General features: G+C 41.1%; 1 protein-coding gene and 1 non-coding gene across 2 annotated transcripts in view; one reads left to right on the top strand and one right to left on the bottom strand.

Moving 5' to 3' along the window:
* Positions 1-2,216, bottom strand: part of LOC142177482 (uncharacterized) — a 54,709-nt gene extending 52,493 nt beyond the window's left edge. The window contains exon 1 of the mRNA XM_075246379.1: positions 1,998-2,216. Within this exon, the coding sequence (XP_075102480.1) occupies positions 1,998-2,216 (219 nt within the window). The remainder of the gene's footprint in view (positions 1-1,997) is intronic.
* Positions 2,188-2,294, top strand: LOC142179744 (small nucleolar RNA R71). The gene has a single exon (XR_012708281.1). It is a non-coding gene; the product is annotated as a small nucleolar RNA R71 (small nucleolar RNA).
* The last annotated feature ends 16,899 nt before the right edge of the window (positions 2,295-19,193 follow it).

Raw genomic sequence — 19,193 nt, forward strand, 5'->3', positions numbered from 1 at the left:
TATGAAAATAGTAGAATATAGCATGACTGAGTACAAGTACAAAGTCAAAACAGTGAGGAAATATCAGTAAAAATCCCCCAAGGATCCAAATAGTTGGAACGAGGCCCAAATATGGCATTCAGCCCAAAACATGATAATAACAAATAGTTTTCAATCAAATACGTGGTAAAATAGTCATACGGGATGGACTAAGTCACAATCCCCAACGGTGCACGACCCCACACTCGTCATCTAGCATGTGTGTCAACTCAATATAGCTCAAAGATGTGCAAATCCAGGATTTCATACCCTCAGGACAACATTTACAATCATTACTCACCTCTACCCTGTCCAAATCTCTAGCTCGCGATGCCTTTGCCCCTCGAATAGGCCTCTGAATGCTCCAAATCTAACCAAAATCAGTGTAAAACTATCAAAATATGCTAAGGGACAAAGCCCACTCGAAAGAAATCAAATTACAACACAAATCCCGAAATTGGCCAAACCCGACCCCCGGGCCCACGTCTCGAATTTTGATAAAAATTACATCAATAGACTCCTTATCACTCCCCGAGTTTATTCATACCAAAAGCATCAAAATCCAACCACAAACGACCCCTCAAATCCTAAATTCTAGGCCTCCAATTACAAACCCTAGTTCTTCAATATTAGGCTTAAATTCCATGATTAATTAGGTTGAATTCACAATAGAATCGAGTATTAAGTCCATAAATCTTACCTCCAAGTGTTTCCCCTTGAATCCCTCTTCAATCCTCTTCAAAAAGCTCCAAAATAGCTCAAAAATGGTGGAAGTTAACCCCAAAATCGCGGACAAGATGACTAGTTAAACATTCTGCCCAGGCCTCAATTCCTTCTTCGCGAACGCGGTCAATGCCTCGCGTTCGCGAAGCACAATCTAAATTTGACCAAATTTTCTCTTACGCGAACGCGTCCAGTTCCTCGCGAATGCGATGGTTCCTCGCCTAACCTTCGCGAACGCACTCCCCTTCTCGCGAACGCGATGAACAAATCAACCTCAAACCCAGCTGCCCAACTTCCTCTACGCGAACGCGGAGCCTCTCTTGCAAACGCGATGCACAACAACCCCATCCCTTTGCGAATGCGGAGCCTTCCTTGCGAACGCGAAGGCTAAAATCTCAGCCTCACCAGCTAACCCTTTGCAAACGCAAGGGCCTACTCACGAACGCGAAGGTCATTTCTCTGCAACACTGAACAACAGTTTTCTGCACTTTTCCAAAACATGAAATGGTCCGATTGACCACCCGAAACTCACCCGAGGCCCCCAAAACCTCAACCAATCATGCCAACATATCCCATAACATCATTCAAACTTGTTCCAACCTTCATAATGCTTAAAACAATATCAAAACACCAAATTCGCATCGGATTCATGCCTAAGAATTCCAAAATCTTCAAAATTACGCTTTTGATAAATAAAAAACCAACCAAACCACGTCCGAATGATATTAAATTTTGCACACACATCCCTAATGACACAATGGAACTACTACAACTCTTGGAACTCCATTCCGACCCCTATATCAAAATCTCGCCTAACAACCGGAAAAGGCCAAAAATTCAATTTCGCCAATTCAAGCCTAAATCTACTCCGGACCTCCAAAACACATTCCGATCACACTCCTAAGTCCCAAATTACCTCCCAAAGCTATCCGAACCATCGGAACTCACATCTGAGCCCTCTAACACATATGTCAATATTCGGTTGACTTTTCCAACTTAAGCTTCCTCAAAAGAGACTAAGTGTCTCAAACCTTCTCAAAACCTTTCCAAACCTGAGCCAACCAATCCGATCACATATAGAACCGATAAACAAAGCAATAAGAAACAGAAATGGGGAAAATGGAGCGGTAACTCATGAAACTACTAGCCGGGTTGTCACAGTTTGATTGTTATGTATTCACCAGAAAAGATTCAAATTTTTGTGACAAAGAAATAATCTGTTGCGTTAGCGTATTTAAAGCATCAACCTGATTTACCATAGCAGCCTTTTTAATGATTACACGCTCAGATAGCCATTGGATAGCATTCTCAAAAATTTCATTCAACAATTGCAATGCTTCCTCTGTGGTTTTTCCCATTACAGAACCTCCTGCAGCTGCATCTATCACATTTCTAGTAGAGGATTTTAATCCGTGATAGAAAATGTACAATTGCATTTGTTTAGGAATGTCATGGTGGGGGCATTTTCTTAACATTGCTTTTAATCTTTCCTAAGCTTGATAAACTGACTCAGTGTCAGTCTGCAAGAAATTAGATATGTCTTGTCTTAACTTTGTTGTTGTAGCAGGGGAAAAATATTTGTTTAAAAATTTTCGAGTCAGCTGGTCCCATGTCGTAATGGACCCTAGAGGCAGACTTCGCAACCAAGTCTTGACATCTCCTTTTAAAGAAAAAGGAAATAGCCTTAACTTGATAGCTTTAGGGGGTACTCCATTGTACTTAGCAGTTTCTGTAAGTTCTAGAAAATCAATTAAATGACTGTGTGGGTCTTCACTTGTATCACCAGTGAAGATACAAGATTGTTTAATTGTCTGAATCAGGCCGGTCCTAATTTCAAAGTTGTTGACTGCCATTGGTGGCTTCCTAACACTAGATTCATAGTTGAAGCGATCAAGTCTAACATAATCCCTAAGGATTCTGTTTGCTGGCCTTGGCGCCACTTCATCAAATTGCTCCTCTACATGGACTGGTGGTAGGATCTCAAGTGGGTTAATGTCCTCTGCTTGCCGATTTTTCATTTTTTTACAAGCTGCTCCTTGAGAAGACGATGTTTGTTCTTTCCTGCGCGATCAAAGATATCTTTCAATTCCAGGATCGTAATTAGCCAATTCTTTTGTAGAATAACGGATAATAAACTACTTAAAATTTTGAAAGTAAAAAAAACATTAATTTCTAGTGTAGTACTAGTAATTAATAACTAAACTAAAGTATAATTCAAAGATAATATAGATAGTTAGTGAGAAAAATAAATACCACAATATTATAGATAATAATTCTAGTAATTAGTCTAATAAAAAATAAAAATAAATATAAAACAATAAAACTAACAAGTAAGCGTCACTAGTAATGATAGGAATTGAGATAGTATAGTATTATTATTAACTAATAACGAATTGACATAGTATAGTATTATTAATTATAAACAAAAGTTGTAGTAGTGAATAATAGTGATAAGAATAACATTGTAGAAGTACTACTACTACTATTATATTATAAAAAATAATAATAGATAAACAATGATAGGAAAATAATAATATGTAGCAACAAACTATATTGAAAAATAAAAATAAAAACGTCGAAGTATTAGCAATGAGAAAAAAAATGATACAACAGGTGATAGTACTAATAATAATTATACTAAATATAATGAAGGAAAGCTAATGATAGCAATAATAGGAAGAAGCACTAATATGTTTTTTGTTCTTTTTAAAGTGTTATTACAAAAAGAAAACGATAATATTAATATGATAGTAGTAGTTATAGTACTACTTATTAATTAGTGATGATAGTAATAGATAAATAATAATAATAAGGTCTCAAATTAGCAAAAAAATATTTAATCTAAAGTAGATGTATGCCAATCCCCGGTAACAGCGCCAAAAATTTGACGAAGCCAATGTGTATAGGATTTTTCAACTCGTGCTTTGTCAAATTCTAGTATAATTTATGATATCGTCCAAGAGAGATTGGAACATCTATGATACATGCTTTTAATATTTCAATTACTATTTGAGAGAATCAACTTGATAAAAAGTGAGTGAGGTCTAAAGCTTGTTAATTACTTAAACAAAAACCAAGAACTTTCGGAAGATTTATAAATTAAAAGAGTTGGGAATCGATGAATTCACTTGATAATATATTAAAATAAAATCTCAATTTTACAAGTATTTCTCTGCGGAATAATTGCTTATTGCTAATATAATTATATTTAGTTCACTAAGAAGTAGTCAATTAATAGCACTTCGTGAGGTTATGTGATTAATTGAGTTAAAACTATTGACGATTAGACTGAAATATTTTTCTTGCTTGAATTGTGCTTAGAGGTAGTAAAAACTTTGTGAGAACATTTTTAATAAAAAATCAATAATCTTGCCTACAACAATTCCTCCGTGAGAATTAAAACTAAGGCAAGCAAAATTACGAACTTGGAATAATAGTTTACTAAAAATTACTCTCACTCTATTATTTTATTATTGTTTATTATATATCAATTTTGCTTCGTGAGAATTACAAAATCAATATAAAAATAACTTAAAGATAAAAATATGTAGAAGTGATAATAATGATTAATTAAAACTATTATTACAGCATAGTACAAAGTATAAAAAGAAAGTTTCAAGTCAAGGATGTATTAACTGAGATAGTATTATAATATATATAACAAGCTTCATCAACTATCCCAACAAGAAAAGATTACTCCATTATGAAGTAAGAAAAAACTAATTTAAAAACAAAGAACTTATGAAGAAATATTATTCTTTTAAAAGAAAGACAACTAATAGAAAATACTAAAGACAAAAGAAAGACCAAAGAGTCTAAAGACAAAAGAAAGACCAAAGAGTAGTTTTCTCCCATAAGACTCTTCTTTCTCACAATACAATATGAGTGCCTATTTATAGAAAATGTGTAGCAAAGGTGAGATGATGTTGCAACTTTAAGTCTTGATGTTGTGTGTAACGATCCGGCCGGTCGTTTTAAGAATTTATGCCTTGATTCCCTATTAACAGCTTTCCCCGTATTTAATTCTGCTATTTTGATTTGCCGGGATGTTCGGTTTTGAGTTTCGGAGAGTTTTGGGACACTTAGTCCCTAAATGAGAGCTTAAGTTTTGAAAATTTGACCGTAGTCGGAACAATGTGAATATGGCCTCGGAATGGAATTCCGATGATTCCGTTAGCTCCGTTGGGTGATTTTGGGCTTAGGGGTGTGTTCGGATTATGTTTTGGAGGTCCGTAGCTAATTTAGGCCTGAAATGTCGAAAGTCGAATTTTGAAATTTCTTGTTCGATAGTGAGATTTTGATCCGAGGGTCGGAATGGAATACCAGAAGTTAGAATAGCTCCATAGTGTTGAATGTGACGTGTGTGCAAAATTTCAGGTCATTCAGACGAGGTTTGATAGACTTTTTGATTGAAAGCGTAAATTGAGAGCTTTTGGAGTTCTTAGGCTTGAATCCATGGTTAATTCGATATTTCGATGTTGTTGATGTTTTGAGTATTGATATAAGTTTGAATAGTGGTATAGGACTTGTTCGTATTTTTGGTTGAGGTCCCAGGGACCTTGGGGTGATTTCAGAGGATTGTCGGAAGAATTGGAAGTGGATTGAAACAGTTGAAGCTGCTGATCTTTGTCATAACCGCACCTGCGATTGGGTCCCACAGGTGCGGAGCCGCAGAAGCGGAAGAGTCATCGCAGAAGCAGAAAGTGGAGATGCCAGCAGGGACCGCAGAAGCGGGAGCTTACCGCAGAAGCGGCACCGCATCTGCGTAAGGTTAACCGCAGGTGCGAAAGTTGGGTTTTAAGTGAAATATAGCAGATGCGACCACATACTCACAGAAGTGGGACTGCAGGTGCGGTCCCAAAGCCGCAGAAGTGGATTAACTAGGCAGAATATATAAATAGTTGCCTTCACAAAATTTGAGTTATTTTCACCTCTTTCAAACGGGAAGAAGCCTTGGGGAGCATTTTCAAGGGAGATTGTCAGAGGAATTCATTGGGGTATGGTCTTTGGTCCCTAAACTCATTATTGGAGTGATTTTTATCATTATAAACATGAAAATTTAAGGAAAATTAGTGGTAATTTGGGGGTGAGGGCTTGATTAATTAGAGACCTTTGAGTGATGATTTGAGGGATCATTTGAGGTCCGATTTTGGTACTTTTGGTATGACTGAACTCGTGAGAGTGTGAGGATTCTGGAAATGTAAATTTTACCCGATTCCGAGACATGTGACCGAGGGCCATTTTGGTCATTTTACATAATTTCGCGTATTAGCTTAGAATTTAATTGTAGAATTAGTTACTTGAAGTGTTATTTACATTATGCAATTGAATTGAATAGATTTGGGCCATTTGGAGTTGAGTACACGTGCCAAGAACATGGTTTCGGGTTGATTTTGAGCTGGTTCGAGGTAAGTGGCTTGCCTAACCTTGTATGGAAGACATTCCCCTTAGGATTTGGTATTTGTGGTAATTGAAATGCCTTGTACGTGAGGTGACGAGTGCGTACTTGTGCTAATTATTGAAAATCCTATTTTCACTAAAGTAGCTTTAATTGTGTTTTCCTTTACTGCTTATTCTACTTGAAATGTAAGCATGTTGTTAGCTTAGAGAAGCATGTTTAATTGCCTTATTGCTTGAACTGCCTTATTTGTATTATGTGAAGCATGTTAGATTAAAATTACTTGTTTTACTTTGGTACGAAATTGAGTTTAATTGAGTATTATTTGTGTTATTGATGTGTGTTTTACTTTGGGACTATGAGACGACATCCCGGGAGATCCCCTGTACGTATTTTATGATTGGAGCTGAGCTGCGGGATACTGAGAGATCCCCAGACGTATATTGAGGATACCAAGAGATCCCTAGAATGTTTTGAGGATACCAAGAGATCCTCGGGATATCAAGAGATCCCTAGTATATATTGAGGATACCAAGAGATCATCGGGATACCAAGAGATCCCTGACATTTATTGAGGGTACTAAGAGATCCTCGGGATACTGAGAGATCCCCGGTTATTATCTTTGTGAAGAGTGGTATTCTTGGTGATTGTTTTTTTTCCTCTGTTTCAGTTGTAGTTATCCTTATTATCATGTATTAATTCTTATTTTTATCTTTCAACTGTACTGCTTTATCTTATACTGTTTCACCTTATATTTTATTTAATCTCAGTAGGGCCCTAACCTCCCTCGTCACTACCCGACCGAGGTTAGGCTTGGCACTTACTGAGTATTGCTGGGGTGTACTCATGCCCTTTCTGTACATGTTTTTCATGTGCTAATCCAGGTGCCTCCACTCAGACTTATCACGCTTGAAACGAGGCGCTTGTAGAGACTCTGAGGTATATCTGCCGCGTTCGCAAACCGAAGAGTCCCTTTCTACTCTCTCTTTTAAGTATTAGCCCTTCTGTATTTTCTTTCCGTTGTTAGATATTCTAGAGTAAGATACTTGTAGACATTCAAAGGCTTGCGATCATTAGATTCCGGGTTTTGGGAAAAGTATTTAGCTTTCCGCATTGTTAGGCTGACCTAGTCGTAGGGACTAGGTGCCATCACGATGGTTCACGGAGGGCGAACCAAGGTCATGACAAGTTGGTATCAGAGCTCTAGGTTCATAGGAGTCATGAATCAGAAGCCGATTTATTAGAGTCTCGTTGATCGGTACGGAGACATCTGTACTTATCTACAAGAGGATACGTAATTGTTAGGAAAATTCCACTTCATTTGATTTCCTTGTTGTGCGAGATTTTTGACATCACAATTCTAAACCTCTATCTTCCATTCTCTCACAGATGGTGAGGACACGTGCCACCAGAGATGATCAGACACCCATGCCCCCTGCGAGAGCCATCAGAGGTCGGGGCCAGGGTAGAGGCCGAGGACGCGCACGCAGTGCAGCCAGAGCACCCACGCGAGCTGCCACCGATGTATAACCAGCAGTCCCAGCAGGAGTCTAGGCACCTTCCATGCCTACTGCTACTACTACTCCAGCAATTCAGGAGACTCTGGCACAGTTCATGATCATGTACACCACTTTGGCTCAGGCAGTGTTGCTCCCCTTGCTGTAGCTACATCTCAGGCTGGGGTAGGAGCACAGACTCCTGCCACCCACACTCCTGAGCAGCGAGTGCATGTGGATCAGGTTCCCGAGGTTATTCTTGTACTGCCTGCAGCCCTAGGTTAGCCTGAGGACAGGGCAGCGATTTCAGAGGATGAGCAATGGAGACTTGAGAGATTCAAGAAGTATGATCCTCCTGTATTTAGTGGGTTAGCCTCAGATGATGCCTTGGAATTTCTGGAGGAATGTCACGGTATCCTCCATACTGTAGGTATATCAGGATTGAGTGGGGTTTCTTTCACTGCCTTCCAGCTTCGAGGAGTCGCCTATAAGTGGTGGCGTACCTATGAGTTAGACAGTCCGGATGAGGCAGCTTCACTGACTTGGACTCGGTTTTCAGATATGTTCCTGAAGGAGTTCGTTCCTCAGAGCCTCAAAGACGCATGGCGCACAGAGTTTGGGCATTTGCGCTAGGGTGCTATGACTGTCTCGGAGTATGCTGTCTGTTACACCAGTTTGGTTAGACATGCCCCAACCTTGGTTTCTACTATTCGCGGGAGGGTACGTCGGTTTATTGAGGGGCGTATTCCCAGCATCAGGTCTAGCATTGATCGTGAGTTAGAGATGGATATTTCTTATCAACAGGTGGTGAGAATTGCTAGGAGGATTGAGGGTATGCATTCTTGGGAGAGAGAGGAGAGGGAGGTCAATAGGTCTCGAGAGTCGGGCCATTATTCTGGTGCCTCTGCCCCAGCTGCAGGTCGTCATGGTAGGGGTTATATGAGTCGCCCTGTTCATTCAGCTCTTCTAGCAGTCAGTGGTATTCCATCTCCTTCTAGGCCTCAGAAGCCTTATTATGTACCTCCGGTATCTAGCGCGCCTCCTACGCGGGGTGCTTTTAGAGGTCAGTCCAGCAGACCTGGCCCGAGCCAGTCACAACCGCCACGTCCTCCCAGAGCTTGTTTTGAGTGTGGTGACACATGCCATGTGGTGTGGGATTTCCCTAGACTTGGGAGGAGTGCACCTCCACAGACTTCTCAGCCACAGCATGCCCCGCAAAGTTCTAAAGCTATGGTTACAGCTCTAGTTGTTACTTCACCTGCTCATCCAGCTAGAGGTGGAGGTCGGGGAGGTAGAGGTCGCCCTAGAGGCGGATTCCAGGCCTGATACTATGCCTTTACTGCCCGTACTGAGGCTGTTGCCTCCGATTCTATCATCAAAGGTATTATACTGGTTTGTCACAGAGATGCATCGGTTCTATTCCATCTAGGATCCACTTACTCTTATGTGTCCTCTTAATTTGCTCCGCATTTGGGTGTACCTCGGGATTCTTTGAGTTCCCCTATTTATGTTTCTACTCTTGTGGGATATTCCCATGTTGTGGACCGCGTTTATCGGTCGTGTTTGGTTTCTCTTAGTGGTTTTGAGACCAGAGCCGATTTATTGTTACTCAGCATGGTAGATTTTGATATTATCTTGGGCATAAACTGGTTGTATCCCCATTATGCTATTCTTGATTGTCACGCTAAAATCGTGATACTGGCTATGCCAGTTGTACTGCATGTTGAGTGGAGGGGTACCTTAGATCACACTCCCAGTAGAGTTATTTCTTTCCATAAGGCTCAGCGAATGGTTAAGAAGGGGTGCGACGCGTATTTAGCTTATGTGAGAAATGTCAGTGTTGATACCCCTTCAGTTGATTCAATCCCAGTCGTACGGGATTTTCCTGATGTGTTTCCAGCTGATCTTCCGGGCATGACGCCTGATAGAGATATTGATTTTGGCATTGATCTGTTGCTGGGTACTTAGCTCATTTCTATTCCTCCATATCGTATGGATCCTCCTGAGTTGAAGGGGTTGAAGGATCAATTACAGGAATTGCTTGATAAGGGTTTTATTAGGCCCAGTGTATCACCTTGGGGTGCTCCTGTCTTGTTTGTGAAGAAAAAGAATGGTTCTATGCGTATGTGTATTGATTATCGCCAGATGAACAAAGTTACAATGAAGAACCGTTATCCTTTGCCTCGTATTGATGATCTATTTGACCAGCTTCAGGGCGCATGGGTGTTTTCTCAGATTGACTTGTGCTCAGGTTACCATCAGTTGAAGATTCGAGAGCCAGATATCCCGAAGACTGCTTTCAGGACTAGGTATGGTCATTACGAGTTCCTTGTTATGTCATTTGGGCTGACCAATGCCCCATCAACCTTTATGCATTTGATGCACAATGTGTTTCGGCCGTATCTTGACTCGTTCGTCATTGTCTTTATTGATGATATTCTGGTATATTCCTGGAGTCGGGAAGATCATGAGCAGCACCTGAGGACAGTGCTTTAGACCTTGAGAGAAAAGAAGTTATATGCTAAGTTCTCAAAATGTTAGTTTTTGTTGGATTCCGTGGCATTCTTAGGCCACGTGGTGTCGAGTAAGGGTATTCAGGTGGATCCGAAGAAAATAGAGGTAGTGCAGAGTTGGCCCAGACCATCCTCAGTTACAAAGATCCGCAGTTTTCTTGGTTTGACGAGTTATTACCGTTGTTTTGTGGAGGGGTTTTCATCGATTACAACCCCTATGACCAGACTGACCCAGAAGGGTGCTCCGTTCTAGTGGATGGAAGAGTATGAGGCAAGCTTTTAGAAGCTCAAGACAGCTTTGACTACAACCCTAATTTTGATATTGCCTATATGTTTGGGGTCTTACACTGTCTATTGTGATGCCTCGATGATTGTCTTTGGAGCGATTTTGATGCAGGATGGTAGGGCATTGCCTACGCGTCCAGACAGTTGAAGGTTCACGAGAATAATTATCCGGTCCACAACCTTGAGTTAGCTGCCATTGTTCAAGCCCTGAAAATCTGGTGTCATTATTTGTATGAGGTTCCTTGTGATATTTATACTGATCATCAGAGCTTGCAACACCTGTTCAAGCAAAAGGATCTAAACTTGCGCCAGTGTAGGTGGTTAGAGTTGCTGAAGGACTATGATATCACTATTTTGTATCACTCAGGCAAGGACAATGTGGTGGCCGATGCCTTGAGTCGTCGGGCAGAGAGTTTGGGGAGTTTGGCTTATTTACCAACATTGGAGAGGCCTATGGTGATGGATGTTCAGGCCTTAGCCAGCTCGTTTGTGAGATTGGATCTTTCGGAGCCCAGTCGGGTTCTAGCTTGCCTGGTGTCTTGGTCTTCCTTATTTGATCGTATTAGGGAGCGTCAGTATGATGACCCTCATTTGCTTGTCCTCAAGGACAAGGTTCAGCATGATGATGGCAGAGATGTGACCATTGGTGATGACGGGGTATTAAGGATGCAGGGTTGGATTTGTGTACCCAATGTTGATGGGCTTTGAGAGTTGATTCTAGAGGAGGCCCATAGTTCGCGGTATTCCATTTATCCGGGTGCCGCAAAAGTGTATTAGGATTTGAGGAAGCATGATTGGTGGAGGCAGATGAAGAAAGATATAGTTGGATTTGTAGCTCGTTGCCTCAATTGTCAGCAGGTGAAGTATGAGCACCAGAAACCGGGAGGGTTGCTTTAGCAGATATAGATTCCGGAGTGGAAGTGGGAGCAGATCACCATGGACTTTGTAGTTGGGTTCCAATAGACTTTGAGAAAGTTCGATGCTATTTGGGTGATTATGGATCGGCTGACCAAGTCCGCACACTTCATTTCTGTGTGTACTACTTATTCTTCGGAGTGGTTGGCATAGATTTATATCTGGGAGATTGTTCGTCTGCATGGTATTCCAATTTCCATCATTTCAGATAAAGGTAGTCAGTTCAATCTACTAAGGTCTAAAATACAACGAAATTTCTGTAAATGTACTAAATACAGTCTAATAACATCAAAGGGAGAAAATCAGTGTTGCGGACGTCGGGCAACTACCTTGATAAACTCTAAAGACTCTGCCTCTAATCAACCAATACCCACTACCGGGTGTAGAAATACCTGAATCTTCACACTAGGTGCAGGGAGTAAAGTGAGTACTCCAACTCAGTGAGTAATAATCATAACTAAAGACCGAGTGATAGGAAATCACGAAAAGTACATCAACATGCTGTATAGAAGTAGTACAAAACCAGTAAGAAAGTAATGAAGCTGTGAAATCTCTTAAAGCATCTGAGCTCAGTTTAAACTTCTTTAAAAATGACTTTTCAACAGTTAAGCAATTGAATGCAAAGCAATTAGAACAGATAAGCACAGAAAATCCACCCCTCGGGTACAAATACGCAATTAAACAGGTAAATAACAGACAAATAAGATAGGTAAGCACATAAAGGATTGCCCCTCGGGCACAATATCAACAATACCGGCCCCACGGGCTATATCTCACATCACAATGGGTACCCGCGCTCACTGGGGGTGTGCAGACTCCTGGAGGGGCCCTTTTCGGCCCAAGCGCAATATCAAGCCATCTCGTGACATCATCACTAGGCTCTCGGCCTCATATTAACAAGCGACCTCATGGCGTACATATCTCAGGCCCTCGGCCTCATAATCATAATCAGTGTATCACCACTACGGCATATAGCCCGACCCAAAAGTATCCTCACAGCACAGGCCTTCGACCTAAAATATTATTTGAAATATCATTTGATATATTAAAACAGAGTAAATATGGCTGGGTTATGAAAATAGTGAAATAAAGCATGACTGAGTTCAAGTATAAAGTCAAGACAGTGAGGAAATATCAATAAAATCCTTTAAGGGTTCAAATAGTTGGCACGAAGCCCAAATATGGCATTCAGCCTAAAACATTATGATAGCAAATAGATTTTTTAGTCAAATACGCGGTAAAATAGTCATTCGGGACGGACTAAGTCACAATCCCCAATAGTGCACGACCCCACGCTCGTCATCTAGCGTGTGCCTCACCTCAATATAGCACAATGATGTGCAATCCGAGGTTTCATACCCTTAGTACATCATTTACAATCATTACTCACCTTGATCCGGTCCAAACTCTAGCCCGCGATGCCTTTGCCCTCACGAACCGACCTCCGAATGCTCCAAATCTAGCCACAATCAGTACATAACCATTAAAATATGCTAAGGGAACAAAGCCCACTCGAAAATATCCAATTTATATAAAAAATCCTAAAATTGCTCAAACCTGGAACCCGGGCCTACGTCTCAGAATCCGGCAAAATTAACATCAATAGAATCCTCATCCTCCCACGAATCTATACATATCAAGAACATCAAAATCGGACCTCAAATGGCCCCTCAAATCCCCACTCAAAGATCTCTTAATCTCAAGCCCTAATTACCCACTTTTGCACTGATTTCCCCATAGATTTCAAGCTTACAATGTTAAAATTCATCATAGAAACAAGTTTAGGGTCCAAAACTCTTACTTCCATGAAACCTTCTTGAATTCACTCTTCAATTAGCTTTCCAAAGCCTTCTCCTGAATGAAATATGGTGAAAACCCACTCAAAATTGTGAAGGGAACCTTTTATACTTTCTGACCCAGGCATTTTCGCACCTACGGTCCATTTTCCGCTTCTGCGACCAAATCCACCGTATCTGCGATTTTCATTAAATTGCCTATTTCCGCATCTGCGGTTAAATACTCGCACCTGCGCTACCGCAGGCGCGCCCGCGACACCGCTTCTGCTGTTCCTGAATGACTTCACATTGGCCGCATCTGCAACTACCTTACTCTTCTGCGATCATCGCACCTGCGGTCTCCCAACCGCAGGTGCGGTTATGACAGAACCAAATGCTTCAGCTGCAAAACTTAATTCCAAATCCTTCTGGTACCCATACGAAATCACCTCGAGGCCCCCCGGGACCTCAACCAAAAGCACAAACATATCCTATAACCTTATTCAAACTTGTTCCAACTTTCGGAACGCTCAAAACAATATTAAAACACCAAAATCACATCAAATTCAAGCCTAGGATTCCAAAATCTTCCGAATTTCACTTTTGATCAAAAGCCCAATCAAACCACGTCCGAATGACCTGAAATTTTGCAGACACATCCCAAATGTCACAACAGAACTATTACAACTTTCGGAATTCCATTCCGACCTCTATATCAAAATCTCACTTATCAACCGGAAAACGCCAATTCAAGCCAAAACCTTCCACGGATTTCCAAAATGCATTCCGATCACGCTCCTAAGTCCCAAATCACCTAACATAGCTAACCAAATCATAAAAATTCTGATCCGCGATCATATACCAACCAGTCAAATCTTGGTCAAACCTTTCAAATTTCAAGCTTCAAACTGAGAACTGTTATTCCAAATTCATTCTGATTACCCTGAAAACCAAAACCAACGATTTACATAAGTCATAATACATCACACGGGGCAAGTCATGCTCGAGAACTGGCAAGAAAAGTGCAAAAGTTCAAAACGACCGGTCGGGTCGTTACATCCTCCCCCACTTAAACATACGTTCGTGCGCGAACGTGCCCAACTTCCTCTACGCGAACGAATCACTGTGTAACCTTACCATGCACATACCCGGGGTGATCCCACGTCACCCTATCTCATATAGGTCCGACAACGCAATGTAACTGAAATTTCACAATCCAACCTAGCCCATAAATCTTAGAACCACATTTCCACTTCTGAAATCATCCATCAGATCAGAATCTCATATCTATACTCTGAATAAGCCCGAACAAGCTGTAATAACCCATACCTGCAACCTCATGTGCAATTACATGATATACCACATAACTCAAACGCTTGTAGCGATAACTTCTAATCACAACAACTGCACACAACAATCGAATACCGATAGAAAACCTCTTATCAACTAAAGTCTCATCCCAACACTTCCATATACTACCAATGATAAATATAATACGCAATAAACCGTAATCATTTCTCGGATCAACCATTCATGAAGCCACTTCTCCTTTGGCAAGGACTATAACAAAATTCTGAGCCGAACCTCGATGTTATCCTTCCCACACGCTATAACCGAATCCATTTGTATTCATTATAGATCCCAACGATCTTATCTAATCCAACACAACTGCTCTGGCAACATGACACCTCAATACATACTAAAGACACAACTTGCGCAATCCGCGCACCAATAAGCAACAATCCGAACATACTTAAATCATGGAAATGACTCAAATGAATAAGCTGTACTGCAAGATCCCCAGTACCACCTCAATACAATACTAAGAACTCGACATGCGTCGTAGAAACAGAACACACGAATCCAATCTGTAGGATCATACCTCCACATAGCTTCGCTCCAATGCGCGACCTCATCCAAACACCTGTCCACATGAAACACCTCAAGTCACTATGCTTAAAATCGATAACCATGCGCAATATGATGTCAAAAACCAAAGCAATCATCATAACCACCGTGAAGCAATTGACATAACATTATACAACCCGAAAGGACCTAACCGATACGCCATCCACCGAGCAATACCTAATACTTTTCTCGCTCGAATTCCACTACGAAACTCCAATAGAACCGCACCACATGTGCCTATAACCAACAAATTCCAACGCCTCGCAACACGTAAAGGTAACTTGTAGATCCTCTCAGAACACTAATAGCTCAATAACAAATGAATCAACACATCCCTCACCAATGGCAACTCGTAGTCAACAAAGTCGTCTCGATGCAGAACATACATCCATATGGGTCTACCAATGAAACCTTATCAAGGAGTTTCTGAAGCTGATCCTTCAACTCCTTTAACCCCGCCGGTGCCATACGCCGCGGTGTCCGGCACCAAATCAATACCAAATCAACAACCCCGTCCGACGACATGCCCGACCACAAGAAACTTATCCTAATAGTCCCTCACCATCGAAACTGAATCAATGGTACGAGTCTCTGCACTGACGTCTATCACGAAGGCCAAATAGGTAAGACAACCCTTCCCAGCCCTCCGCTAGGTCTTCGAAATATAAAACCGCCCTACTAAGAACATAATCCGTTGAGCCTCTCCACTCAATTCGTGGCATTCCCGGCATAGCCAACAGTGCTGTCTTAGCGCAATAGTCCAGAATAACACGACACAGAGATAACCAGTCTGTACCCAATATTATATCATAATCTAACCTACCAAGAAGCAAAAGATCCACTCGGGTCTCCAAACCCCGATAGTCACTATACAGCACTGATACACACGTCCCACAACCACAACATAACCTATTTATGAGAACTTCCCGTCTCCAAATCCATATAGCACACGAATCACCATACTTGATCCCAATTCTGCTGTCCGAATATACAATACACCTCCAATACCCAATCATTCCATGAGAGGTACTCTTATAGTTCTTCTGTGCCAGCAAGCAACTCGAATATTAGCAATCGATCTAATAAGAGAGTGTCACAATACTATCGAAGTACCATCAACTTAATCACCCCAACTAGCAATACCATTTCCTTAATCATCTGAAGACCATTTCCCTAATTATCTGAAGATCATTTCTCTAATTATCTGAAGCTCATTTCTCTAATTATCTGAAGCTGCCCGTGCTGCCTAAGAATTGTGACCTTCCCTTCAGAACTGATCCGTGACCTTACACATGCAAATCTAAGTCTTGCACAATATACCGCATATGCCATACCATCCCAAGGTAAACATGAAAACTTCATATCCATTACGAGTCACTCGCAACTACGTACTCAACTAGCCAAGAACTTTTCCATTGGACCTTATCTGGGAGAAAATCACTATAGATCCCATGCTCCTCATGCCCGTGGAAAATATACACCTCTAACCGTGGTAGAATCATCAAGAACTTTTCGAATTCCATTTGTACAAAACTAAACCGTCAGGACTGAATCCTTCTAACTCAACCAAGCTACGCAGGCCACTAAAACCCAAGAGAATTGCCGCGAAACACCTACAGAAACCCATTACCTCGTAATCACCCAAAGGACTAATCATATCTTTACCATGCCGATCCGGCCTACTACCAAGATATCATATTGATCCTAGTTCCTTCTGATTTACCTTTAGCTTGATACTCCTTCTTGTTATAACACCACAATTCCTCAATCCAAACTCACCACATGAGACCCAAGCATAAAACCACACCGTCTAAGACTCACAAGTCGTGGATTACTCTCTTAAATATTCCCAAAAGAACCACATTCAAAATACCTACCCTGAAGAGATTTCCCTGCGGATCCAAAGCCATTACCTCCACCTTCTGATACTGATACATAGAATCCCATAATGATATAGAAATACCACGAGTCTTGACACCCTCCAATGCAAACTTCAGTTTTTAGCCAAAAATACAACTCGAAAATTTCCACTTATTACATGAAAAATCTTGAACCCCTTAGAACCATTCCCGAGAGTCATTCACTCTACTCAAACTGCAATCAGCCTGACCAAATGAACCGAAGTGCCTCATTAGCACTCCGACACCGCAGAGTGTAACCTCATCCTAAAACAATCGATCAACTTCCTACTCTATGCACCGAGCATCCTTTACCAACAACAACTCACGGCATTCCGTGATTCTCACACACCTATAAAGCATTCTATAACCTTTGTCAAGAATTTTCCTTTACTCGAGCCATCTTCGGTCTCAATCTCCGTCGGCCATAACTTATTCTCCCATACACCTCAAACTGGAACCAACGTAGCACATAACCGTGCAATCAACTAATCAATAGCAGACTCCTCCACTTGGCTCGAAGCCATAAATCAAAATACACTCAATAACTCATAACGCATATACTCTATTGCTGTCATAATGCCATTGTGAGATTAAACTCGATCCTTCATAAGTTCGTGAAACATAGACCATCTGGGTACTTTAACTCTTATGCAAATCTCGCATTCACTCTCGTAACAGTTAAACCCACTCTCTTAAGCGACCCAAATTTAAATTGCAACACGTATATTTCACTTGTAAATGAGATCTTCTAACGGACAACATAAGGATCGCACAAATTCAGAACACTCCGTAGGAGATAACCACCTGCTTCGCCTCAAACCAACATTTTTGTATACCTTCCACCGTCATAAACATTATGCAATCATTTAATCTTCTTGAGTCTAAACTCATACCGCAACATGAAATTTACTTCACTCCCAACTAGGAAGCATGAAAGGATTCTTCACACACCCATAACTCGGGGTTATACCTCAAATCAAGATGGAAATCAAGCACCCAATAGATCTTTTATCCTCCAGCAGACCCTTCTCGTCGCTTCCAAATCATATGAATACACCTCGCAGTCCTAACGTACTCATCGCATAGCCATCCAGCCATCACTTCTACTAATAAGGGCACTACCGAACATATAAGTTCAAAAACACAGGCTCACACAATCAACACCTCGGTGCTCAAGCTATAGGCAAAAATCCAGCCTCAAGTCCTCCAGACCGACCTAACACCAAACATACAGAATTCACATCTCGCACCTCGATCAGGGAATCACAAGCCATCAATGCATATCTGATACTGAGCGCTCATGCACACATACGAACGCGTGGAAGGAATTCAAAGAGTTACTTTTCAAGCTGAATCAAGGACTCACGATAAGAATTCAAGAATGTGAAGTTTTTCCTAAAGGTTCTGCAGCCTCCCGAGGATAAGTACAGACGTCTCCGTACTGATCCGTGAGACTCTACTAAACCTGCTTATGACTCGTGAAACCTATGTAACCTAGGCTCTGATACCAACTTGTCACGACCCTAAACTCGAACCCGGTCGTGATGGCGCCTCTCGTGAAGACAAGGTCAGCTGACACTTACCCATTTCAGTTTTAAGCAGTTAACAATGAGAATTAAGTCTAAAATATGATAATTAGTCCAACATTTAAGCAGTCAACAGTACAAATATTCAGAAGAACAACCCAACACAGCCCGATACCGGGGTGTCACAAGTCACGAGCATCTACTAAGGTCTAAAATACAACGAAATTTCTGTAAATGTACTAAATGCGGTCTAATAATATCAAAGGGAGAAAAACAATACTACGGATGTCGGGCAGCTACCTTGCTAAACTCCAAAGACTCTGCCTCTGATCAACCAATACCTGCTACCGGGTGTAGAAATACCTATATCTGCACACATGGTGTAGGGAGTAAAGTGAGTACTCCAACTTAGTGAGTAATAATCATAACTAAAGACCGAGTGATAGGAAATCATGAAAAGTAGATCAACATGCTAAATAAAAGTAGTACAAAACAAGTAAGAAAACAATGAAGCTATGAAATATCTTAAAGCATCTTAGCTCAGTTTAAACTTCTTTAAAAATAACTTTTCAATAGTTAAGCAATTGAATACAAAGCAATTAGAACAGATAAGCATAGAAAATCTGCCCCTCAAGCACAAATACGCAATTAAACAGGTAAATGACAGACAAATAAGATAGGTAAGCACATAAAGGATTGCCCCTCGGGCACAATGTCAACAATACCGGCACCTC

Source organism: Nicotiana tabacum, chromosome 3, assembly GCF_000715075.1.
Source record: "Nicotiana tabacum cultivar K326 chromosome 3, ASM71507v2, whole genome shotgun sequence".
In the NCBI taxonomy this organism is placed as follows: domain Eukaryota; kingdom Viridiplantae; phylum Streptophyta; class Magnoliopsida; order Solanales; family Solanaceae; genus Nicotiana; species Nicotiana tabacum.